Genomic DNA, 27,804 nt, shown 5'->3' with positions numbered 1-27,804 from the left:
CTTTTCAGTAGCCACATACATTAAGGGGTCAGATTTACTAACCTTTTATGCTGTCGCAAACTCTAATTTGGTGTTAAAAAGTGGCTGTTGCGATTTACTAAACAAGCACAAAGCTCCCTTAGGCCCATTATAAGAGCAGAAGGGCAGTTGCTGCTCTCTTGCGCTTTTTCCTCATTGCACACACATGGATCGTTTTACTGAACTGGTTCAAAGTCAGAGCTTTAAATGCATTTTTGGACTTTTAACTGAAAAATAAACGATTCAACATTCCATTTTGTCACTACCAAAACAGTAATAACACGACCAAAATGTCACCAAATGTTTCAGCAGTGACTGTTATAGTAGTGACAATATTTGCTCTATTTGAACTCAGAAAGGCTAGTCAGTACATGACTAGCAAATGCAGCTTTGAGCAGCTGTGCACACATAAAACCATAATATTCTCATTAAAACACAAGAAAGGTTTACTTAATTGCAGACAATATATGTTTTGGTACTCTGACTTACAGCTCTAAAATGCTGGGGTGTGGCTAAAATAAGGCTCCACCTACAGGTTAAAACTGTGTTTTGGCAGTGCCATGAGAACGTGATACAGCATTTTCAGAATTTTTTTTATAACAATTAAACTTATAATAAATCTAAATTTTTAAATTTTACTTTAAAAGAAATAAAGATATTATAACAACAACAAAAATGCAAAAATTAAGCATTATTTATTTTTTTTTATTTAAAGAAATTAAATATTAATACCCTGTAAATAATGATCTAGGTTCCCAATGATTTAAGTTCCCAAACAACCAGGATACACTTGCACTCGACATGGAACTTGATGTTTATTCATTTATTTAACCATTAGTCACATTGATCTTAAAATGCATGCATAATGATTCAAATGGCAAGCAAGGAATAACTTCTGTGAAGTTGGGCAAAATAACGTTTGCCAGAAAATTAAGACTTCAAAGCTACTCTCCACGCTGGTAAAGAGGGAATATGTCATAATAAAAAAATCAGTCCTCTACACTGTTGGAAAGTCAGCTGTGCTTTTACTAAAGTATCCTGTAGCATGCTGTAAAATGAAGATAATAAAGTGAGAGTGTTATTTTAACTAGAACAGAGAAATTGTGAGCTGGGAAGACCCTTCAGCAGCCATTAAATGTCTTTAACATTACATAAGAACCCTTAGGCTACATAGCCAAGCTGAAGAACACAGATTTACTACAGTCTATATTCACCAAACTCAACAGAATTTAGTTTATTCAAGAACTAACTTTCAAGGGTTCTTACATGTGCTAAGCAAACAGCTCATACTGCCAATATTTTCAGCCACAATGGCTTCCAACCACTACTTCACATATTCAAATAAACTTCACAATCAAGTGGTCAGGTCCACTAGACTGCTAGTGAGATCTGGGAACAGACTCTCATTGAGAATAGACTCTCTACTTAAGGTTGGTAAGTAATTTAACGCAATAGTCCTACCCCAAAAAATGCTGCTCTTCCATCTGTTCTTTCAAAAATAAACAGAAATTATTCAGCCTCTGAGTATCTGCTGTACACTGCAGTTTCTCTATTGTTTTGAAAGTGAAATTTGAAACTGTGCTTTCCTAATGGTCTCTTATTGATGCTCTTGAAAGCTACCATAAATTTAGGAAGGCTGTATCAATAAAACATGATTCTTTCCCTTTCCAAAATCACCCAAACAGTAAGAGCAATATTAAGTTGACCACATTATGTTTCAAGTTACTTTGCTTTATGTGAACTGTGTCCTGATTCAAACTCTGCGCAAGCATGATGGTTCAGTAAAAATAAGTTTAAGTCCATTCATCCAAAATAGGACACTGACCGTCAATGATAGCTCTTTGCAGTTGGAGCAGGATTAATAATGTTTAAAATATACAGTCTAAAAGATAAATGCCATCAAGCTCTTTTTAAATTTAATTTTCAGTCATACTTAATGCGAAAACTGTTGTTCGTCCTTCAGGTTGTCTTTCTTTATCCATTTTTATACTGTCCACGTTCGACCACGCATGGCTAATGACTTGAATAACTCACAGTCAGAATTCATTGCAGCTCAGTGAACATATCCACATGCATCCACACCAATGAGAGACTTTTCATGGCCGATGCAGATAACACCTAAACCTTTTAACACTTCATTTCAACCAGCAGCCCAAGGTGTTAAAGGGGTAAAAGGTGATTGGCACAGAACCTGCTGGCGCTTCTCAAACTCCAGCTTGATGGGGGACTTTATGCAGTTGCAGGTGTCGTGGTAGGTCTGCTTAAGAGCCAGCTCCATCAGGTGCTTGTGGTATGCTCCTGCCATGTTCCCACAGATGAAAATGATGATATTGGCCAAAATCTGTAAAACAAGTGAAAACACAAACAGAGCCTCATGAGAAGTTCATACATGACATATGAAATGTACTATATTATTCACCATTTTGTACACACTGCGCAACCTGATTGGTTGAGAAGTGTTCCAATGATGATCAGTCATCGCATTCGTCTTCTGCCTCTGACCAAATCACAGTCGTTAGGTTTGTGATATCATGTGTAACATACCATTATCCGATTGTACCCCCTAGCAATCGCCAATTTACAGTACTATCATGGGGTGAAAACATGTTTTCTGGTAAAAACTTTTGATGTAATACATCGCGTGTTTACAGCCTATAGATCACTGGTTCAAATAATAAAACCATGTGATTTAGCCTAAAAATGACTTTGACTGTAGCTATGCTTTGTTTTTTATGTTTTTACTAACTGACGTAAACCTCTTTTATTTCCCAGTTCATGTTTTGTGAAGAAATCCATTTTGTTTATAGACGGCTGCATTTGTTTTTTTTTTTTGTCACTGATCATTATTGCAGTAAAAAAAAGTTCTCTCTCAAGCTGCTACAGAACGTTTTAAAGGCTGACAACATATCAGGGCTGATATTAACATTACATATTATAAGAAAACATATTAAAAGACATAAAAGATACATACAAACACTTCTTCACTCTTTCACACTTTTGTGCATCTTAAAGCACACATGATGGTGTGTAATCATTTAAACCATCGAACTGAATGACAATCTCAATAGATAGATGCATAGATAGATAAATTATAGATAGATAGACTATTGTTAATCGGCTCAAGCTTAACAACCATGATTTTATTCGTGAAAACGAACTACTTTGGATATTCTAATGCTCAAATAACCAAACATAAGAACATGTTAAAAACACAACTGCATTTAAAGGTAAACATTTTTCTTTCTCACAACATAGAATGACCTCTTTCAGTTTAAGTGCTGACCCATAGTCCCTTGTCCAGAAGTCAATAGCCTTTAAAATGGCTGGCTGTTTTATGTTCCTTGCAACTGAGCAACAATGCTAGCATTGAACTGAAATGTTTGCCTCAGCGTTCTCATATTTACCTCACCTCTACTCTTGTGTTTTTCACTAGCGGTTTTGAAATGAAGCTACTTCAGAACCAATTTCTTTGACAGGCCTGCAAGTCCTGTTATTGATGTAGTACGTGTTCTTGTCTTCTGATCCACCAAAAAAACTCTCTGTGAAAAAATCTCTCTACAACAACTGTAGGAATAATAAAAAGAAGTAACATGTCAGAACAAATAATCTTTGCCATTCGGTCAGACAGGCTACTTCAGTGCAGTTCACATGTCCAAGTGAACTTTACTCCACGTCATCAATCTGTACAGCGGGTTCACACAAGCACGTGCTTTCCAAGTCAAAACAATTTCATTGGGAGCTATTCGTAGACCACCGTTCACACACACCAAAATAACTTTTTCAATTCGCTGTCTAAAGCTCAGAGTCTCCAAGGATGACTATTTCTGACCAGAGAACGACAATCCAATCAAGTGCTCAGCTGGAAGAGAGAGTGTGGTTATTGCAGTCAGAGTAAGCAGCACTGAAAAAGGGCCTCCATTCTCTGCCTCTTCTCTGCCCAGTCGCTTTTCTTCACTCTTTCATGCTCCTTCGTTCAATTACCGTCCCGCCACTGAAAGGCTGTATCCCTGATTCCCCTCTGTCTTTTATCTAAGCCTCTGCTTTGTCCCTTGCTTTCAGCCACACTTTTCAGAACGACTGCTAGCAGAGTGCAGAGCATCAAAGGCTTGATTCTTCCATGTTTTTTTTTTTTTTAATTACTCTCAACCATTCATTTCATTTGGGTCCCCAGGAAAGAGTGTCAGACTCAGATTGGCAGTCCCACTTGGAGCTATGAAAACTTCAAAAAAACAGTCTGACATGGTTAGGAGGGAACTGATGAGTCACTCACAGTGAAGGGAAAACGCAACAATAGCAGGCGTCTTGCTGTGACTGACTGACGCGGACCCAATATTATGTGACTCAAACACGCACAGCATTCACACATTGATTTGCCATCACTGCGAATGAGTCTTTATGACTTTAAAGTATTGAGCCTTACCTGCCATCATTTCACTGTCAATAAGTGCACATGAGCAAATACAAATCCAATAGCATCTTGTGACTAAAAATTTATAGCAACTCACTACAGCTGTCACGATTCATTGGCTAAGCTTGTTTACTTGATTTAGAAGAATCAGTGGCTGAAATGTACCTGAAGTGACAGTGACTAGTTGGCAATTTGCACAACGATCATGCATATGTTTCTCTTACAGTAAGAAATAGACTGATGGATATCATCCATATGCATTTTTTGCCACAGAGTGTAATTCACAGGAAAAAGAGTTTATCATTTTCCAGCAAATTATTTTAGAATCTTTGGAAGGCTGTGCATGATTTCTTACTGTTCAGTTAAAAAGGGCATTCTGGGCTAAAGCTATTGCTTGTAATGACATTTATGTTATGTTGTATTCTGCAGCACACAACTATATTCCTCAGCATCAGTTTGACAGAAATCATGATATCATCAGTGATCTATCACTACAATACCTAACATGTAGTGGTGTAGCGGTTCTGAACCGACACCGTAATCTGGGGTTTGACAGCCTTATGGTTCAGCTCACAGTTCAATCAAGCACTCGACCATGCTCAAGCTATTACAAAGGCAATAGGTGCATCACTGAGTTAGACAATAAAAATAATGATAATAATGCTAAGTTTTATCTTTCACAGCCTTTCAGTTTATTTATATGTGCCTATTTCAAACTATAGAGAATTAAGGATTCCGATTGCTGTTAAATGTGTTTATGTGTTTATTAAATAGAGCACTGATTCGAAATTCCAAGCATGCCACATTTCAGAAAACATGTGGTATCAAAGATATATGAAAAAAACAAGCCAGAAGTTGATGAAGAGCTGGGTAGGACACAATTCATTGCAATTATGACACACAGCTGTTCTATCAGCCTCTCTCTTGATAAAAGGGAAAGTTGAAAACTGAATGTTGGTTAGATTTATTCCACTTGATATTTACATTTAATTTACTTGCCTTTTAAATTTGTATACTCGCTGATTCATACAATTGCTTTAACTCATGATGTTTTCATTTTTATTCCAGCTGAATTTTCCATTTATTTTACATATTTATGCACTTTATTTTGCAAAAAGACAAACTTTTACAAGTAACTTATTTTATTGTCTTTTTGAAAAGACTTCTCGTTTGTACATGTTGCATCACAATTACATGCAATTAAAAAATTTTGATTACAAATCTAACTCACATTTATTAACAACTCATACTACTGAGAAATGATAGACTTCAGCTGAGACTAACCCTTAATTGCAGAACCAAAAAGCAGCTATTTCTGCCCTTTAATCTGTTCTTCTCCGATAAAGCTGATCTCTGAATGCTGTTAAAGCAAAAATTATATATGTAAAGAATATGATTTAACAACGTAAAAACAATGTAGATTTTTATTTTGTTTGTGTTATATGATTATAGTAGCTGATAAATACAAGCAAGATAGCGTAAGCGTAACTCTTACTTCGGTTGTTGGACAAGCTTTTATCTGTAACAAGGTAATTATGAAATGCCTGCATTTTTCACCTGAATGTGGAAAACATGAAGAAGCAAGGCTATATCCAATGATTGGATAAGATAGTTGGCTTCCTAGCATTAATGTCAGCTTTCTGGTTTTGTTCTACCCTCACTAGCTAAGGGAAAAAAAACATTTCAAACAGCCTGCCCCCACAAATCCACCCCCAAGCAGTTAGAGTTTTTTAGTTTTTAAAAGGTTCTTTCTACTATCAAGATATATTCCTTCTGTCATTCTAGAGACTGCAGCTGTTGTAGGATGTGAGTAAGCAAATGCAGCCATTTGTCTATTTGGACTTTGATTAAAACTCTCTTGATTCAGTGTCAAATGGCAGTCCTACAATTTACATAAAAACATGAATGTTTAAGACAGTAGGTGGGTTTATTGATCCTAGCTTTTCTTATGATTACACTCATTTATAGTACTTTTTTCTGATCATCAGAAGCCAAACCACTGCTTTGTCCAGTATACTGATTCTTCTGTTGGACAAGAAATATTACAGTGGACCATGGGAAAAGTCCAGGGCATTCAGGTAAAGAGATTCATGAGGTCACAGACTAATTCAGTTGGACACACCAAAAGTCCATGGAAGGGTCCACTTCAAAGGGATGGTCTTTTTATTTTCTGAGAAAAGGACAGCCCGGGGAGTCATTACTGAAGCACTCTGCATGAATATTTTACCACTAGAGATGGAGACAGAGGGTGTAGACCTGGCTTGCCCTGGGTGCTACCATCTGAGTGTTTGAGTGTTTTTCAAGGGAAGTGAGAGGTCGTCTGTCTGGTTCTAAAAGACTGTCAGTACATTTCATAGTTACCTTAAACACTCTGATGTCTGAGGTCATCTAGCAGTTCTAGTTTCCAGAAAAGGTTCATTTTAGAGGTCAGATATTGAACTTATCAGGACAATGTGAATGTCATACACTGACTATGACTGGACAATGAAAATGCTAATCTAAGGGTGATCATGAAAATGTTGCTCTGAGGTTGATGGATGCATACAAAAATCAGGACATGCTTAATGCCATGCACATTTTAGTGTTTTCCTTATTTACAACATTCCTGATTTATCAGGTAATAGGACCTTTAATACTGACTGTGTCAACACATTCACAACATTGAGCGTTTAAAGTTATATAACTTTTCAATCAATTGAGATAAACTACCTTAAAATTTCACATTAAACAAGAGAAGTGGAGCCTTCTGACAATATGTGCCATATATGGTATTATGTGTTCTATAAGCTTCTGAAATCCCAGACCTGAGCTACGTTACATCTGTGAAATCAGCTGGTTTGCCCACCCCTTAGATTTCAGCGTAGAGAAATCAATGTTATTTTTTTTCTACGTTTTGTTGTTGTCATCGCTTAGAAGCCACAGGATTAAATACACCATCCAGCAAATCCAATAAAACAAGGATTTATCTACACAGACTCTCTTGCTGTGGTTTAGGTCTGAAAAGGCGACTGCAGACACAGCATTACTTTTCAAAACTTCAAAACATTTCACATCAGAATTTAGAAAAACAAGATTTTCTTCAAGATTGGAGTTGAAATACTACAGCTGCTTTTCAAGGGTGTTAATGGAGAGGCTGAAGATACTAAGTGTAATGTGGCTAGGTACAGCTTAGGTAGCAAAACATCACCAGTAAAAGCATAAACTAAAATGTCTACTGACAGAGCTGAGAAAAATAATAAAAAAAATAAAGACAATAGAGGCTTCTATACTTTGATAGTGGATGATCTTTTTTGTTTTGTTATGTATGTTTTCTTTGTTTTTATGCTTCTTATTTTACACTCTGAAAATCTGCTAACAACGGCCATTGTTAAAAATCTGAGCTTGTGCTGAAGCAGAAGATTTAGTGATAATAGTGTAATAAGTTAGTCAAAAATATGAGAACATGCCCAGTTAGCCATTTGTAGGCGCATGATGTGTTTATCATGCTGCAAACCAGATATTCAATTATTTTCAATGGAGAAGCAACACAAAACTCTGCCACTTTCAGCAGCGACAGCAGCATACCACAGCAGAGAATGTTTCAGTACCACCAAGACTTCAATTTTTCCAACTTTTGCCATTTACTATCACAGTACAATAAACTGAATGTTGATTTTTTTTTGGGAGCTGTGAATGCTCAGTGTCAGGCACACTCTGTAACAAACAACAAAAACATGATAAGAAAACAACCTTGAATAAACAATCTGATACTAATTTACACTGGTAATGCTGTCACCATGGCAGCTTTTCCATGTTAATAAATGATAAACTATGCAAGGCAGTGGTATGGACTGAGAACTACTGACCACCTCTGTAATTTACATTCTTAATTTTTAGACATTTTGCACATAATTTACAGTCTGTCGTGTGTGCATGTGTTTTTCTCCGCTTTGACTGTTTCCCTGAGTCAAATGCAAACCATAGTCAAACCTAAAGGGGCAACAACAAGACTTTCCTCTAGAATTTGCAGCATTCACTGATGTTGATAATACAACCCCATTACCAAACAAGTTGAGACGCTGTGCAAAATATTAATAAAACCGGAATGCAACTGTGTGCAAATCATTTAAACCCTATATTAAAATGAAAATAGTACAAAGGCAATGTATTTAATGTTGAAACTGAAAAATTGTATTGTTTTTGAAAAACATATATGCCCATTTCGAATTTGATGCTAGCAACATGTTTCAAAAAAGTTGGGACGGGGGCATGTTTACTACTGTGTTTCATCACTTTTAATTTTAACAAGACTCAATAAGCATTTGGAAACTGAGGACACCGATAGGTGCAGTTTTGAAAGTGTTTACCCATTCTTGCTTGACATTTCGGGTACTCACCAGTTCGGCATCTACTTCGTCAATTTTTTTTAATGCACCAAATGTTTTCAATGGGTGACAGGTCTGGGCTGCAGGCACCTGGACTCTTACTTAATACGCGCAGAATGTGGTTTGCCATTGTCTTGCTAGAATAAACAAGGCCTTCCTTGAATAATACATCAGCATTAATGGTGCCTTCACAAATGTGTAAGTCACCCATGCCATCTACACTAATGCACCCCTATACCATCACAGATGCTGGCCTTTGAACTGTGCGCTGATAACAAGCTAGTGGGTACCTCTCCTCAGTAGCCCAGAGGACGCAGAGTCCATGATTTCCAAAAAGAATTTCCTTTTTTTAAATTTGTCGGACCACAGGACACTTTTCCAATTCGAATTCCAATCTTAAATGAGCTTGGGCCCAGAGAAGGCGGCGGTGTTTCTGTATCCTGTTTATATATGCTTTCTTCTTTGCAAGTTAGTACTGGAGTTGAGAAATCTGTCAAGAGCTGCCAAGAGCTGTGAAGCTGCTCCAACATAAGATACAGCATGAAACAAACTACTAGAACCCATACTTTGACAATATACACTCACCAAGCACTTTATTAGGAACACCTGTACACCTACTCTTTCATGCAATTATCTAATCAGCCAATCATGTGGCAGAAGTGAAGTGCATAAAATCATGCAGATGCAGGGCAGCAACTTCAGGTAATGTTTACATCAACCATAAGAATGAGGAAAAATTGTGATCTCAGTGATTTTGACCACATCATGATTGTTGGTGCCAGATGGGCTGGTTTGAGTATTTCTATAACTGCTGATCTCCAGGAATTTTCACACATAACAGTCTCTAAAGTTTACTCAGAATGGTGCAATAAAGAAAAAAAATCCAGTGAGTGGTGGATGGAAACACAGTGTTGATGAGAGAGGTCAATGGAGGATGGCTGGACTGGTCTGAGCTGACAGAAAGACTACGATAACTCAGATGACTACTCTCCACAACTGTAGTATACAGAAAGGCAGTTCAATGCACAACACATTGAACATTGAGGCGGATGGGATACAACAGCAGAAGACCACAACCGGTTCTACTTCTGTCAGCCAAGAACAAAAGACTTCTTCTGTTCTGCGGTGGGCACAGGCTCACCAAAACTGGACAACTGAAGACTGGGTAAATATAGCCTGGTTTGATGAATCTTGATTTCTACTGAGGCACACTGATGCTAGGGTTAAAATTTGGTGCCAACAGCCTGAATCCATGGACCCAACCTGCCTTGTGTTGTCGGGGATGTTTGATGGCACCCTCTGGGCTTGTTAATACCAAACAATCATCGCTTGAATGCCACAGGCTATTTGAGTATTGTTGCTGACCATGTGCAGCTCTTCCTTTATGGTTACAATTTACCCATCTTCTAATGGCTACTTTCAGCATGACAACACACCATGTTACAAAGCAAATGCTGTCTCAAACTGGTTTCATGAACATGACAATGAGTTCAAAGGTCTTCAGTGTCCTTCCCAGTCACCGGTTAGAACTCCAATAGAACACTTTTGGGATATGGTAGAACGGGAGATTTGAAATCTGAATGAAAGTGCACCTGAAAATTCATCAGGAATTGCATAATCATATCAACAGGTTCAGTCATACAAGTTCAGTCATAATGTTGACAGATAAAAGTCACTTACCCTCAGCAATGTGAACCATTAAAGCAGAAAGCTCAGATCTGAGCAAAAAATCAGAAATAAGCAATGGGGCTAGTAACGTGAACATAGGCTTAGACTTCATATTCTCTGAAACATCTGCAGCTAAATGTATAATACAGATTTTCAAAAAGGCCTGCAATATTTACGTAGGCAACAACAAACAAACAGAACCTACTGTTACTCTTCTGCGGTAAAGCCGCTACAACCGCTCTCAAAGTCTGATGAATCATACTGAGCCATTTTGCATATGGAGACAGCAAAGCTTTTCATTATTCTGACCTATGACATTAAAAGGCTTATCAACAGAACATAAGAGGAGCCTGAAGCCTGAGAAACTCTCTAACTCCCACAGAGGGTTAATGCTCTTGCCAAGCATCCTCTTGAATTAGCACACGCTAACGTCATAAACTTCTCCTTGCACCTAGCCATGGACCCCAACGATGAACTGCAATAGCTATAGATGTTCTCAAAAGTTGTCAGTTATCTTAACGAGGTGAGACGTCCAGATGAGTGTGGTGATGGTGTTACACTGTAGAAATCTTCAGAATTACTTAAGCTCTTTCAAACTATCTGCTGTGCAGACAATAACTGACAAACCAAATCAGTGAAAAACATACATTTCATTGTCCCAATTTCACCATCCTAAGCTATTTTTTAGAAGACAAAATTAAATAGTGCACGATGTCTGTGCAGCTAAAGTAATAAAAGTAAAGTAATCTTTTTGACAACACTGACAATAAAGCAACACCAAAAAAAAATATATATATATATATATATAGATTTTTACCATCATTGAGAAAAAAAATACTTTACTGTTAATTAACAGATTTTGTCTGGCACCCCTGCTGCCAAATTTTTTGTCCTTTTTTTACATTGTAGTTTTAAATATTTGGTTTAACACAGCATCAGTTTTAAACAATTTTGTATATGAAGTATTCAACAATGTTTAAATGACGCTCTCTAATGATGTTCACTTGGACAGAAACATTAAGACAACACAAAATTGGGAATTGTAAGTGCTAAGTTTTAAGCGAAAGGTCCCTTTAAATCTAGTGCATTTCCTGCATTAAAAGGAATATAGAAGATTTTTCTGATAATGTCAAGAGCTGAAATCTTGACTGTTCTTAGAAACTTGACCTTTTTGTTAATGCTGAAAGAACAAAACACTCAAATTCTGCACCATTCCTATGAATAAATCTAGGTCTCTATCCAGTCTAGGCATTTTCACAACATTTTCAATGATCTGATTAAACACCAGGAATCACGCATGCAAAACAAATTAATCACAACTTAAACCTCAGTTCTTAAAATTGTTCCGTTTTCTTAAATAGAGATGACACAATTTATATGGAGAGCAGGAAAGTTTATTAAGAACAACATGGAAATCAGAACAAAAACTGGTTCTCTGAATACTCTGAAAGAGGTACAGATATTATCATACAGTACTGTGCAAATGTGTTAGGCACCTTAGCACATTAAAACCTAAGCACTAAACACATTTAAACTATTTTTATCGGCAATAAGTGTGCTTGGAAAAACAGCATTTGCTTTATTAGAATAAATTCAAATAAACCTACTCTGAAGAGTTTGGTACCTTATTTCTCCTTGGCACATCCAGCCATCACATAGAACCGACCAGATATCTTTTCAATCCTTATTTTCTCAGGTACCTAAAATTGTTGCACAGAAACCGTCCAGCTTCAAAAACGTCCAGCTTCCATTTGGTTAAATTCTCTTAAATTTAGATACATAAATTTAGATTTTCAATGAATGGCTGACATCAGAGCAGACTAACTAGCTAGGTTTCAATTGTAACCTTACTTTGGGATCATGCTAGGATTTTAAAATGACCTCTCTGACTTTTTTTTTTAAACAATCATGAATCTCAGCTAGGGAGCTCTACAGTGGTTTTCAACTACAACAAAATCCGAGCTAGAACGTTCTGTCCCAACTCTTACCTCACAGCACTCACTGTTCAGGCCCACTTCTAACACTGAGTGTTTTACAAGGATTATATCAACCTACATCTAAAGCCCATCTCAAAACATACATCTAGGGGAAAGCATTAACGATCAGCAGATGAGAGAAAAGGGAGTCTTTCAGTTCATTAGAAATCACATTGTCAGTGATCAGCTCTGCATTATCTTAAAGAAAGTGGGCTAAAGTTACACTCTCTGGTGTTCTTTTAATAGACTCAGTGGTTGCTGAAGCAACAGCTAAGCCTGAATCAAGCTCTATATCCTTGAGGTAATAGGATTAAATCTTGTGTTTTTTTCTTCTCTAGATTGCTCATTAAATCAGCCAGGCTTATTCAATGGTGTGAATAGGAAAAATGGGAAAGGGTGATGTTACACAGGCTGGACTCTTGCTAGATAAATTCAATGTTAAAACTGGTGCCCTCACAATGAACAGCTCATCTTCAGTAAACTTGCATGAATGCAAGAACTGCATTCTTCTACACCTGTCAGGAAATGCTTTGTTGGTGCGAAGACTTTGTTTTGGTTTCAGGACCAGAGATGTTGTTATCTACCAGTTAGCACAGTCATTCCCAGTCTCTGCAGTATTACTCTAAAACTGTGATACACGGAAGATTGACAAATTAAAGGAAAAATCTGAATAAACGGAGAAACAAGAAAAGAGGGCAGATGCTTCCAGACACGTGTACAGCATGATACAATTAAGCAATGAACATGCTACCATGTTCTGTAGCACGTATAAAAATGCAGTGCAGGACCAGTTGACTTTGATTTTGGCCCAAGATGGCACAAGAAAAATCTAATCTCTGACTTTAAAAGAGGGTTTATTATAGAAGCATGGAGAGCAGGAGCTTTGGTCACAAAGACTGCTCAGCTGGCTGGTGTTCCAATAGCAACAGTGACTAAAGTGACACCTGCATTCAAATCTATGGGAAAGGGCATCAATATATAGGTTGGAAATTGTGCTTGAAAGCCCACATTCAATCAGCGTGATGCTTGAGAATTAGTGCAAAAGGTTGGGAAAAACAAAAGAGCAATTATTCCTCAGGTAACAGCGAATGTCAATGCAGAACATGATCAGAATGGGTCAGCAAGACTGTCCACAACTACATAGGGCTGAGCAGAGTAGGGCTGCAGCGTATAAACCCCTCATTACAAAGACAAACACACATCTGATAATTTAGTGGTGCAAAAGCCACATGCACTTGTCTACAGAAATGTGAAAAATAAGGCTTGACCCCTAGAGTGAGGTGGTTTGGTGGCTCAATCATGTTGTTCATTTTTGTCAGGGTCGCTGAATGGTTTCATGAGTATGAAAATGATGAAAAACATATGTTATGGCCTTCACAGTCACCATATTTCAATCTGACTGAACATCTATAGGAGATTTTGGACCGATATATTAGACAGTGCCTTCCACTACCATCATCAAAAATACAACTGAGGGAATATCTCTAAAGAAATGGTGTTCCATCTCTCCAGCAATCTCCAGTACAAGCACCGGTACAAGCTCCAGTACAGTTCCAGAGACTTCCAGAGAGCAGAATCGATAGCAATCTATATAGTGCACTGAAGCTGTTCTGTCCCACCTTACAAAGACATTTGTTGGTATTCCTTGAATTTGGAACTCATCTGTACATTTATCTATTGCTGGACAGTATTAATAAAATTCAGTATTATAATATTTGCTGAATACATCATATATCATCTGCAGTTGTATTCAAAAGTTTGAATAGTCAAATTACATGTATTGTTGGTTTTCTCAGTGAAAATAAGTTTACACGTCCTCTCAGGGATGTGCACAAATTCTATTCATTTTAGTTATACACACTGGAACAAAAAACATAAAATAGACCACATTTCAGGTTTTATTTTTTTTTTTTCAATATGTTAAATTCAACAAATTAGCACTGTTTGTGTATTAAAATGTGCTAATGTGTGTTCTCTGAACAGGATGTGTTAATCTTTTTGTTTTTTTACTTAGAATATCAACAAAACATGTCATTTGACCAGAAGACCCCAACACTTTGCACATGACTGTATATTAAAGTTTGCACAAATAAAGTTATTGAGCCCATGGTTCCTGAGTGCTGGTACTCTCTGTTTAAAACATACTGGTACGGGAAAAGTTAATCATACAGAAACCACATTTACAGAAAAGAAACTTGTTTATGGACTGTATTGTGTTCTTTAAAAACAATCTGAAGCATTTGAATGATATACATCACACTTAGTTGTTAGGTCCTGGATACCACACAAAAACATGCACAAAATGTAATTTAAAAACTAAAAACTAACCGCTTAATAGCAAGGACAACACTATTTTACAGGCAGTATATCATGAATGTGATGCTCATTATCTATCAAATACATCGCTAAAAAGATCAGCAATATCACGGTGTATTTACATCATGGTATACCTGCATAGACAATACACTGTTCAGCATTACCTTTACTGTAACTAAATATATGCATCAAAATTTTATTTTTTTTAAATATTATACTGAGAGAACATATACATAATATTCCCTTCACTGTTAAATTAAATAACTGCTAATCAGCTATTCATCTGTAACTTCATAGATTCAGATCATTTAAAGGCTCAGCTACCTGGCCTGTTATTCATTGGGTGGGGGATCCTGCTGTGAGAAATACACTGGAAATGATCACAACTGCACTCAGATCATCATTTGGAGTTTAACACAATGATTTAATCAGATTATCTGAGGAGGTGTGTGGTAATCTGCTTATGGTGGCTCTAAAGGTCATTGAGAATTACTAATTCCAACACAGGTGTTACAAAAGGTCATGGCTGATAAGATTCTAGCACTGGTAAGAAATCATTCAGCATGAACAACCAATGTTATGGAAAGAGTCTCATTACATAAAGAAAGATGGTGATAGAGGTGGGCGATATGGCAGAAAAGTAATATAAATAATATTATAAAATGGATAGTTCTGAAATCTGATTGGCTGGGTCACGTTCAAAGCCTTTGTACATATGTGACATTCACATTTTGAGCGCATACATCAACTGAATTCTGGTCTGAAAATTTTTTTTCTTGTATAACCATAGAACATAGTACTGATAGATGGGGCCAGGCATCAGCATGTATATGAAGTAAACAGTCCAAACCATCTTAAACATAACCTACATAAGATCACCAAAGTAGAGCTAACTACAATATGTTCAGGATGACCAAAAACTAAAAAGGTGATTAAATGACTTGAATATACCATAATGGGCTACTGAACGTTCTTTCTTACAAAGTTCTAACGTTATATTTACCACTCATTACCAGTCCAAGCTCAAATGAACTTTAGAGACTGTAGCCCAGAAGTTGTCAGGCACAGTTTGTCAGCCGCACTGTACCCCGTTCATCACTGGACAGTTTCTGATCACAGGACTGTTGTGGACCAAACATAATTTGGGTGGCTGATCATTCTCAGCACAGCAGTGACACTGACAGGGTAGTGCTATGGTAGTGAGTGGGGTGCTGGTATGAGCTAGTATGAGATAAAGAGGTGTTGCTGGAGTTTTTACAATGTCAGTGTAACTGATGAGTTAAGAGTCATCCACCACCCCAAAAAATATCCAGACAAGAGCAGCTCCGTGGTCAAAAAGTGACCACCAAGGATGGCTAGCACAAATTGCACATCAAGAGATGGACTTCATTATCTAACTGTACACCAGCAAGATGGAGCTACAAAGTAGGAGTTTCTAATATAGTGGCAAGCGAGTCTATGATGTGTGTCAGGAGAAGAGTTTGCAACATTCCCTTACACCAAACCCATTATACAGAACTAATATGAAACCTTGACTGTAGGAAAATGCAGAATGATGCTAAATATATTATTAACACTTCACAAAAGTTTAGTTATGATGTCTACTGGTGAACCAGGTTTCTCAAGAGTTTGTGATAACCTCAGAACATCTTCAATTAGCTTGCCACAGCCAGTGGCACTGCAATTCATTAAAAAATCTGTCAACCTAGAGAAACAGACTTCCACATGCACCTTTCAGACACTTTTCCCCTCAGATGCCGAATTCAGAAAGATCTATAAATCATAATGGCATTTTTTTCTTTTTATTTTAACTGAAACAAGCTACACTGAGGACACTTCACTATTATGAAAAGAGGGCCATATGGAATTCTTTCAGATGTGCTTCGAAGCTAAATTTGTGATGGTAGTCTTTGTTCAAATCTGTCGAAACCTTTTGATCAGTGCCACAAAGCTACTGTCGCATTCTGTTCTCACTGTACTGTTAGTGCTGCGCATAATTTATTCAGTCATTCTTGCCACTATATTCAGGTTTACCTTGATAGAGCTCAACAGCAGAGTCTCAGTTTTTAAGCAGGCAGTTCAACTTCACCCTTAAATATTGTGTTTAAACTTCAGCATTAAAACCCAGCTGAAAGTGAACTAAAACAACAACCAAACACTGAACTCAGCATAGATTTCATCACCTTCATCAGGCCAGAGTGAAATGTCAGGGTAATAATCTCTGCAGATCAATGAGTTGCTCTTAAGAGCTTTTTGGGGATTTCAAAACAACTTTAGTGTCTTGGGTCATAGTCTGAGGGTCTGCTAATAGCATGTGATGGATCACTCTGTAGACAAACTTGAGGATTCATGGGAAAATAAATGTGGTTAAGGTTAGCATGCACAAAGACGAGACGGAGCTGTTCTTAGAGCAGAGTAAATCTCCATCAGGCAGAAATGGTCTCCAGGGTCAACTGTGAATCTTGTTTGACATGGCTCAAACAAAGTACTCTACGGGCCTTGGATATCTGTCATTTTTCCCCCCAAAATCCATTTTTCTCCCCCATTTTACTTTTCTTCAGATGCATGCATTTATTTATTTGTTTGTTTGTTTATTTTTAATGAGGATTTTTTCCCTCATTTTTACTGTAATAAGGTATTTAAAAACTACAATAACACAAACAAAAAGAAAGGGTACTTTGCATTCATTCTGAACCTCACTAAACCTCACCCCAACCAAACACAAATGTTTTCAGTGACCTTCATGTCTGCAGGTAAGATAACAGATTGCTGACATTTGCAAGAGAAAATGTACTGCTGTAGCCTTTGTCAGTATGGTGAGCATGTTTAGATTCACCTAGTACCAAAACTTGCACTCATTAGTTAGCCAGCTGGTTGTCGTTCACTCCTGGACTGAACTATATTCACATGCTAAATCATTCATGGAGAGTTTCATAAATGAGCCCTATTAACTACAATGTTTTCTTTTCATGCTGTAGATGAGAGCTTTGATCGTGCCAGAGCCAGTTCTTCTCCATTTAATGTCGTCATCCACAGGGAATCCACTTTCAGTATAGCAAAAATTCAAGGATGTCAGTTGAGAAGGGGATGAATGTTGCAGAGCAGTAACCAAATCTATTGTTAAAATGATTACAGCCCTTTTTCCACAGTTTGGGCTCACTGGTTTAGACCATCTAGCTGGAGAGTTATTTCTTCCTCCATGTGACTGTATTTAGTGGTTAAGGGGCAGATTTACTAATACTTTGCACTCTTGCAAACTCCATTTTGGCCGTCGCAATTTACTGAATAAGCTCAATGGCCCTTCAGCGCACATAAAATCAATCAAAGGGAAGGTCGCTGCGCTCTTGTGCTTCTTCCTGATTGCATATGCATTTATAGGAGTTTCCCTCTCAAAGCGCAAAATAATTGGAGGAGATTATTATGATGAACCACTTACTCTGATTTACCAAAACTGAGTGAATACTGCAAATACATGCTGTGCGCTATTTAATGCCTGAGAAAAGCTTAATGATTAATGAGTTTTCTTTTCCAAACAAGGGTTAAAAGTGCATATTAGAAATCTTGGACTGTACAATCAATGCGTTACTAAAGCTACTCCTTACTTCCTGTGCTGTGGCTTCTGTCTGTGCTATAGTTTATGTGCGCACACTTTTTTTCAAATTTCTGATGTATTATGTTGACATAATGGTCTTATTTTCTCAAAATAATTATTTATTATGTTGAAATAACAACACACTCTGTCGATGAGTAATAACTATTTTTTTCCAGTTTGAACCTAAAACACATGAATATAAAGTGTTTTTTTCATCCTATCTGGCAGAAACAGGCTTTCAAGCAAAACACAGTTATATTGTGCTGGTCATATGTTCTTAGTAGCTAACCCATTAAACTGGCCACCCCCCCAGCTCAAAGCACTGGCCGACTGTCAGTCATTAGTAAATCTGCTCCTACGTGTTTATTAGATTCTACAGTCAGGTTATTGTCAAATCAGTGATAATAATTAATACTATACCTGAATTTTTTCCCCAATTTTTGCATATCTGTATTTTTCTTTCAGGTGAAGTGATAGTGAAGTGAGAGGGCCATGGAACAATGGACAATGGAATTATAAGAAATATATAATAATTCTTTCTTACATGACTTGTTTGTCACAATAAAAAAAAGTATTGTTTTGGTATTGATATTAAATTCAAGGTATCGTACCGTATAGATTTCAGCTCTTGCTGCTTGTCAATCATCACTGATATCCAATTACATCTCCATGCCTAACATATATTCAGAATCTGGTGTTTGCACATTGCTCTTTCATGCGCAAGAGGAACACTATATTTACTAATTTACTTTGGAGAACCCTTTCAATCTGTTATTCATCACAAATTTACACAGCACCTCAATAATCCCCCCACAAACCCTCAAGGTTTGGAGTGCTGGGTAGCGGACATCTGTCAGATACACCCACATAAGGGGATTACTGAATACAAGTGGCTTCAGTGCCCAAATAATTAATTAGTATTGAAAGCCATGGTGCATAACTCAATGACTTATACTGAGAAGCATTCTGGCTGACAATATGTGTTTTATGAAATTCGATGTGACAGGTCCAAGAGAGTGAATGAGAGGTGATGGAGTGGCTGGGTTTTTTGTTTTTAGCATAGCACAACACTGCTTTTAAATGCGTGCAAAAGCTAGCTGCTCACCTGAACAGTCATCTTTACACTGGAGAGGGAGAAGCCCACAGTCTCAGACAAAGTCTGTGACAACTGCTTTATACTGAATGAAAGATCTGTGAGACTGCATTAATGAGAGGTCGATTATAGCAAGTAACAATACACTCTAGCTAGCAATATTTCCATTGTTGAATACACATAAGTTTGAGGGCAGAGGTCATTCACGTTCTCTCTAAAAGTAGGAGATACAATCTGAGTTGAGTTTGTTCTGTTTTTCATACTACAAATGAAAACATGCTGAAGTCAGGTTTTTAATGACAGGAGTGAGTAAGCATACATAGAGCACTTTAGTTACTAAAAAGAGGGCAAAGCGGAGGGAATCGTCAATGTTTTGTCAAGTATGAAGGTCATTAGCATGCCCTTCAGTGTAGCAGCCCTTGCAGGGTTGGTTGTCATACTCAAGATGGGGATGAATGCCACTGGACTCATTTTAGGAGGTCAGTGTTTCAAATTCTAGAACTGAGCATCTACATTTGACAAAAATCTCCTATTTAGATTATAAACTCTTAAATAAATCTACTGAAGTGATAAATTAGATCTCAATTTGTATGCACAGAGATAAAAAAACTGATTTCTTGCCATGGAAAAACTTAAAAACAAGTAAATGACTCCTGTTCTGTTCAGCAAAATTACTTGTAGTAAAGAGAGAGACATTTTTGAAATATATTTGGTTGTAGACTGTTGTCTGTCTTCTCAGGAGTGAGAAAATATAGGTTTGATGATTTTTGTAAGTTTATTTCATGAGAAATCATTTTCTGGTTTTGTGGATAAAGTAGAAAAGTACTAATGGTTAGCTGCAAAGCAGCTGTGACTTAGCAATCGGTGCTCAATGCAAGAACAACTTTCTCACAACAACTGTATTATTGTTGCAATACTTCTAAATCTATTAGACTGCCCTGCTGAAACTAAATGTTGTATAATTGTTAACAAAGGGCTTACCACAGCATCCACATTATGGTAAAGTTTGAATCATGTAACAACTGGATGTGCACAGGTACTCAACTACTTGGTTAATCCTGCGAATGGTCAGTATTCAAATAGTGAAATCATTACTTGGGTGAGAAAACATACAGACTAACAATAAAGACTAAACAAATCCTCATTAGCATTCAGTTTTGTACTGGTTGTCCTGCTCTCTTATTTGTTAGCTGGAGAGAAGGCAAATGTGTTAGATTAACCATTAGCATAATTACAAAGTGGCAGAGGAATCAACCAATCATATTTTAAATTTTAATGAATGAAACCAATTTCATGAGAAAAAACCTTGTGGAAGCAGCCAATCAACGGGTTGTTAGAAATGGAAAACAACATGGCAGCAGCTCTATATCAGCTTCTCAACTAAAAGAATCACTGTGGAACTGTTAGAAGGTAAACATATGCTAATACTTCTGACACAAGCTTCAAGTAAAACATAAAATGTCTTTTAGAAGCTTCAAATGTCTGCATTTAGTCCAGAATGGCAAAAAATGTTAATGCAAATGGCTGTTAGATTATTACCAACAAATCACTAGAATCCCATATGGATGCTAGCAGATGTTAGCATTACCGTAGAGGTGGATTTTTCCCTCATGTTTTGACTGAGTTTTGACTTTTATGGCCCGAATTAAAGACCTAGCTCTAATAATCATGTTTCACAGCTGTTAAATGGACATGTTTCAAATACAAAAGGACTATACTGCTTTCTAGCACTGTTGGATGTGTTAAAGTCTCAGGCTGAAAGTGCAGGGCTAAAGGATGCTCATAACATTTTAATCCAGTTGCAGAGGTCAAGGGCCTTTAGTGGCTAGCTCCAGGCAGTGATGGTCCTAAATAAAGAGAAACCATTCCTTATGTAAGCGTTCTTTCTGCACTCTATGAATGGCTTTAAAGATGGTGTCCTCTCAGGGATCCGTGTGTGCAATGGGTAAATTGAGTCCAGGGTGCTGAGCCTGCGGCATGTGGAAGATGCCATCCGACCGAACGACGCATGCTCTAAGTCAATGGCCAGCTGCTCTAATTTGCAGTGCTGAAGAGAGAATAGTGGCCGGGATTGAGGAACAAAGAGCTGGCTTTACCTGAATGTGTTGCATATGTTGCAATTTTCTTCTCAAAGCATCTCAATTAGAAGTTGGAACAATGAAGCATTATGTGGGGCCTGTACCATTTAAGTCCCGGTCAATACTCTGAATCCTATATAACATGTCCAACCATCAGGCTATTTATAGCTTGTCCTGTGCTTGACCCGTCAGATTCACACCACACAAACTGACTGAAGAAATCAGGGTAATGAATCAACAGTGGGCTAAATGTGAGCAAACACACTATCCAGTTCAACAAAAACAGCACGGTATGAAAACAGTTAGCGTAAACAACAGTGCAGCCATACATCATCACCACATAATTACTGACGATGACCTGACATTCTGACAGGGATAGGACTGATGAGGGTAGATCTATGTGCTTGTCAGAAAACTCCAAGGACCAAAAGAGCCCTTGAATGGCAGCAGACATGACAGCAAACAGATGCTGTTCTGTTGATCTATCTACTGTGCAAGAATGACATAACAGATGTCTTTAAATGGCTATGGAAGATTTACACTGTGTAATGTATGCTCAGTGATTATACTATAAGCCGTAAACAGTAATTGTTGCCATGCACAATTTGTCTTAGCCCATAGGAAAGCAAAACCCAGGATAAGAGGTATTTTTAAAGTTCTTTATTTATTTATCTCCTATGCAAAACTGAGCAATTTTCAAAACCAATTAAAAATTTAAATATCCCAAAACATACCCAAAATGTTTGTCTGGGTGAACAATAGAACTCAACACAATTTTAAATATTTCCTTTGACCTTCCTCTTCCTTATTCAAGTGGATATCTAATCCCTTTAGAAATATCACATGAAATATGAACGCAATGTCCTTTGAATTTTACACGGTACTGTAAAACACTAGCATGAGCAAAAGCATATGTAGCTCCACAGTCATCCTTCTAAGCAAGAGAACACATTCTCAGTTCAGGAGGATCAAAGACAACTGCATTAATATGAACCGGATCACTACTACCTCCCACACAAGAGTACATCTGGTGAAGTTCAAGACTGTTTACACAGGGTTAGAAGTTGGTAGCAATATTACATTTAGCTCCAATTTAAAGTGTACATTACCATAATAATTAATAACAGTAAATGAACCTTCTGAACTGTATCTGCTGCATGCTACATTAGTCAAAAACCATTATCATAGGATCATCCTGAAATCACTATTTCGTGGACATTCTTTAAGGGGCAGAGTACAGACAACCTAGACTCCAGAATGTTCTCCTCCCTTCACTCTGGGTAACTCGGTTTGTTGGTTCTTTGTCTGGACTTTGTAAGGACCAATGAAAATTTAGAATGTTCAGGTTTGTTGTGAAAATCTGCTGGGTGTGCTCTGGCATTAAGAGGCTCTGGGTAAGGGTGGGTCGTATGTCGAAATTCATGGTTATACATTTTTTATCAAGACAAATTCCATCACTTTTCTGAGCATATCGTGGGTATCATCAGTACTTAAAGAACACTGACCAACTGCATTTTTCCTGTCAGAAAGAACATAATTGGCCTGTTAAACTGGATTTAGTGCAGCACATTAAATGCCAGTAAATATTGTGATTAATATTGTGTATTGTGAGAATGTTTTGAAGCATTGTGATGCTATATTTTTGCTTGTCGTCTCCGTGATAATAAAATGTAGCTGGACTTCACTGGACAATTTCTTTGACGGTTTAGAGGTGAAAAAGGACACATGAGATACAGTGGGCAAAAAGAAGTGAGGAGAGTTCAGCTGCAGACGAAGATGTGTGTTAGTATCTTGGGCAAATCTAAGCACCAGGTGTGAGTTTATGGAGATATCTAGTAAAACTCAAGAGGAGACAAATGTAAAATTACCAGGCTTTTATGCTCAGGAAAAACATCTGAGCAGCAGAAGCCTTCAGCAAAAGTTTCCTTTGTCTTTTCATCTGATCTTGTTGTCTAGGAAAAAACTATAGAGATATTAAGAAGATCTCTACTTTGATTTGTCTTTCCTGTGGAGTTCTTCTTTAGACCAAACTGAAGGCAACTGGAGATGGTACACGGAAGAGCTCACAAGAAAGTTTGGAATTTAGCGAAGTGACATCTGATGAGATTTAGACTTCTAGTCATCCAAGAACAAAAGCAGTTTATCCAAAGAAGAATTAAAGATGACTCAGTTGTGACTCAAAAGAACTAACACACTGTCAAAACTACTTCCATCAAAGAGTGAAGAAATATTATCTACTCTCGATACAGAAGCCTCGGTCCCTCAAATGACTACTTATAAATGGACATGTGGTCTGTTGTCTTTAAAAGACTTTAGGAAGCAACCATACTGCATGCCATACCAGATCGACCTGCTTTCTCGTCTCCCACAACCCAGTCATCTGAGGATGTCACAGTTATGAACAAATTTGGGTAAATATTTCAGCCAAAAAGCTCATGTCATTCTATAGTGAAAAAAGATTTCATGAACTGCAAACAGGTCGAGGCATCAGAACATGATTTTTCAATAGTTTGGGCATTTCAGTGCAAATGCATGTGATGAGCTGCCTCTGTCTGTGTCATGTGTCTGGGCATACACACCACCACTTGCTCAGCCAGACCTATAAACATGTTATCACAGTCACAAATAAGCACACCTACAGTAATTTGAGATCTGAAAGCTCAAAACAGGCTTTCAGAAGCAAAGGCATTCAAACTTAGAATTGACTAAATGAGTATTTTCAATCAGCAACACCCACACAAGCGTAAAGCAGCCAGTGAAACAATCAAATGCAGCAGACTTGGTCAAGCATTTTGCTTTTTGCAAATCCAAAAACAATTTCAGCTGTGATGTGGTGAGGTGAAACAGAATTCACTTCACTAAGAGTGGAACGCAACCAGACTACTGACCAAATGGGATCTCAATTATTCTACTGAAATGCTTCTGAATTAGCATTAAATGAAAGCAGAAACTCAATACGTTTCAGTGCTCTTAGACCTTGAAATATGAATGATATGTGATGCCTCCTGCCTAGTAGGGCTGGCCCGAATTATTCAAATCCTTGTTTGTATTTATTACCTTGGTGTTCATTTCTCTATTTAGTCAGAAGCTTAGTAATTTTTAAGCCACAAAAATGTAGCCTAAAATAAAATGTCATCAGCAAAGGCCTTTATATATAAAAGTTATAGTTAATATATGGAAAAAAAAATGTTAAATATAAATTATAACTATTTTACAGCAAATACGTTTTACAGCAAAAAAGAGTCCCCTTACACATCATTAGTACAGTGCAGGAGCTGCTCTTGTACACTTTTAGGAACACATTTAAGTAAATTTTTACTTTTAAATATAGTTTAGAATGCTATAAAAGGGGTATTAGAATACTTGCTCTAAAAGATCAACGAGTATTCAAATTTAAAATGCTGTTTGGGCCAGCCCTGCTGCCTACTAAGACAATGTGAAAGCAACAAATGCATGTACGAATCAATGTAGCCCAACATACACCATTCAATACTATGAATATCAAAACACTTAATGCAATGTAAAGGCCCATCATAACACCTGCAAATGATCTCATAAGGCAGCTGGTATTTCTGAAATTATGTCAAATGGTGACACTGAAAAGTAGAGTTGATCACGTTTGTGTAGCTGCAAAATGCAATTTCTGATCTGAAGACCTGAATGAATTTAACCTGCAGAAAGATGACCACAGGCCACGGAGACCTTTTGTGTCCACGTCAAATGGACTGCCCCTGTCTCTATAATGTCACAACTAGACCCAGAGTGCGATAACATGCTTTTGAAGCCCAGACACACTTGCTCATTGCAATATCGTCTTGTGCAGTTTTGACAGCTTTCTCTTCACTGGCACATTCCTTGTTGATGTGCAGTGTCTACAGTACATGCCTGTTTCTACTGGGTGTTATTCGTAAGCAGATGCCAAGAAAATCAAGCATTCATTAGTGAATATGTCTGAAATCACCTCAATTAACACACAGTCATGCCGACAGAGCGAGCACTTTCTTCAGCAGCTGCTGCTCTATGCATTAGCTGAGATTACATCTCACACAGCAGCCGAGATTTTACGGCTGAGCATGAACAATGTTTACTTCTCTAGTGTAGCTCTTGGCTTGCTTTCAGGCAAGGATTCCAAAGCTGATACATGACAATATGTATTATGAAAAGCTCAGTATAAATAGAAATGACTAAAACTGAATGGAGATGGCAAACAGGACAGATTATCTACAGATAAAGACAGACACAATGAGAGAAGGATAGAGACAGAAAGTATGAGGGAAAGAGGCAGACAGTGAGAGAGTCCTAGAGAGAGTGAGTGAGAGAGCAAGAGAGAGAGAAAGACAGAGTGAGAGAGAATGAATTAATTACAACCAATGTGATGCAGTGTTTGCTCAGTTTAGGTTGCATCAAGCCATCTATCTTGTGGGCTGTATCGCTGTCTTTCAAACAGCAACCTCCCAGAATCTGTGGCTGTGTCTCCTTCATTACCCGTTTCAAGTGCGCAGGATGCTATTTGCTGACTGCCCCACGGGAAAATGCTCAGCCCTAATGAAATCTATTCCCGCTGCTCAGCCAATGACACCTCCATCCGATTCAATCTGCTCTGTGAGCGGTGCTGTATGCTTTCACCTCGAGCACTGCTGAAACATAAATCCTTCAAACTGCAGCAACACAATACAGATGGAGCTGATATTTTGGTGCTACTTTCCAATGTTGAGGTGAGCAGCTTGAGCTTGAGTTATAACAGTAAAGACAAGTTCAAGTGGCTAGACTGTTTTAGGGCTAGACTGAGAGACAGCAGAGCTGCTCTTTAACACTATACCAGCAGCTTTAATGCTAATGTAGTCTAGATTAGAGCACATGATTTAGCCAAGCAGGACGTCTGTTTTTCTCCATTAGACAAAACCCTGCTGAGCTGGACCAACATGACTCCCTTTATAGTTTCTTACCAGAAGTCCTTTGTCAGATTTCATGATTTCAACAGATCAATGTGTACATAATCTCAGGTACAAACATTAACTGCCATATTACCCATAGTTTGCAAGAATGGCCCAGCTAGCACAAAACAACACAAATAAACTAAAGTAAATAAAATACATAAATACTCATAACCCATTAATGCTACATTCACTGCAAATGGGGAGATGATGGGGAGAATTTAGTTATGAAATACTAAACACTAACACTAGTTAAATTAGCTAGCCAACATTTATATTAATTCAGTAAGATCTGCGGGGAACCACAAGTGTCTCATGGCATTCTTCTAGGAAAGAGATCTGGGAAACCGGCAAAATCTTTTTAAAGGGTAGAAGCATTACTAGCAGTAATTTGTTGTAATGCCTTAGAAATTTGCATTTGTTGAACTGCTAAAGGTTTTGCTTTCAATACATCAACCAGCTTGACAAAGGCTTAATCTCAAATGACTCCCTACTCCCTATGTGATACACTGCACAGGTCATGAAAGTATGTGTTTGTGCCTACACGCAAGTACGCTAAACGTTAAGTAGTTGTGCAGCTTATGGCTTATATTCTACACTATATTCTATTCTACATTAGCATGCAGTAGCAATTATTTTTGGACCTACATAGGAAGTAGGGAGTCATCTGAGATTCAGCCAAACAGTGAGGGAGAGTTTTATTTCCATGGCTGTTCAGAATTAAGTTTCAGCATCAATGTGTTATTTTACTTTTTCGTATCAAAGTTCCACAGACCACGAAGGTAACAACCAGACAGATTAATCTTCTATGCGTCATTATGCATTTTTAAGGGTATAAGCAAATCCTAGTGGTGTCCAAGTGGGTACAGAGCATATCCCTTCGTATCCTTCGTATTGCCCATCCCAGGTTAGTAGGCTAGGATACAGCAGTAGCACTGTGCTGTACTGTGGCGAGGAGCAAGGTTGGCACACGGAGCCGACAGGCTGCTGGCACGACTTTGCCTGAGTGCCTCCCACTCTGACAGCCTGCAGAGCCACAAATCTGTTTGCTCACAGTGGCTAGGGCAAACGCATCATGAAGCAGCACGGTTCCCCTCAGAAAAGGCTAAAGCTCGTATCATAATGATCTTTGGGTGAGAGGATTAGAGTTTACACGAAAGGGAAATGGCTGTTGTATCCTATAACAAATCAAATGGGTTCAGGATCCTGAAACAGAAAATAAGACAATGTGACCTTGTGGTACCCTGAACACATTGCACATACCCTGAAACAAATCACTTTATACATGCAAAAAAGACATGAATGAACCTTTAGCCAACAGCGTTTAAACACATTGGAATTAGACCTCCGCATTTAA

The 27,804-nt window shown here is 37.8% G+C and overlaps 1 protein-coding gene across 1 annotated transcript in view; it reads right to left on the bottom strand.

The window, feature by feature from the left end:
- The window catches only part of adcy2a (adenylate cyclase 2a), a 142,908-nt gene that overhangs the window by 35,740 nt on the left and 79,364 nt on the right, over positions 1-27,804 (bottom strand). Inside the window, exon 4 of the mRNA XM_036590619.1 lies at positions 2,210-2,359. Coding sequence (XP_036446512.1) covers positions 2,210-2,359 — 150 coding nt within the window. The remainder of the gene's footprint in view (positions 1-2,209; positions 2,360-27,804) is intronic.

This window comes from Colossoma macropomum, unplaced genomic scaffold, assembly GCF_904425465.1.
Source record: "Colossoma macropomum unplaced genomic scaffold, Colossoma_macropomum, whole genome shotgun sequence".
In the NCBI taxonomy this organism is placed as follows: Eukaryota; Metazoa; Chordata; class Actinopteri; order Characiformes; family Serrasalmidae; genus Colossoma; species Colossoma macropomum.
This window is presented reverse-complemented; position numbering and strand designations above follow the sequence as displayed.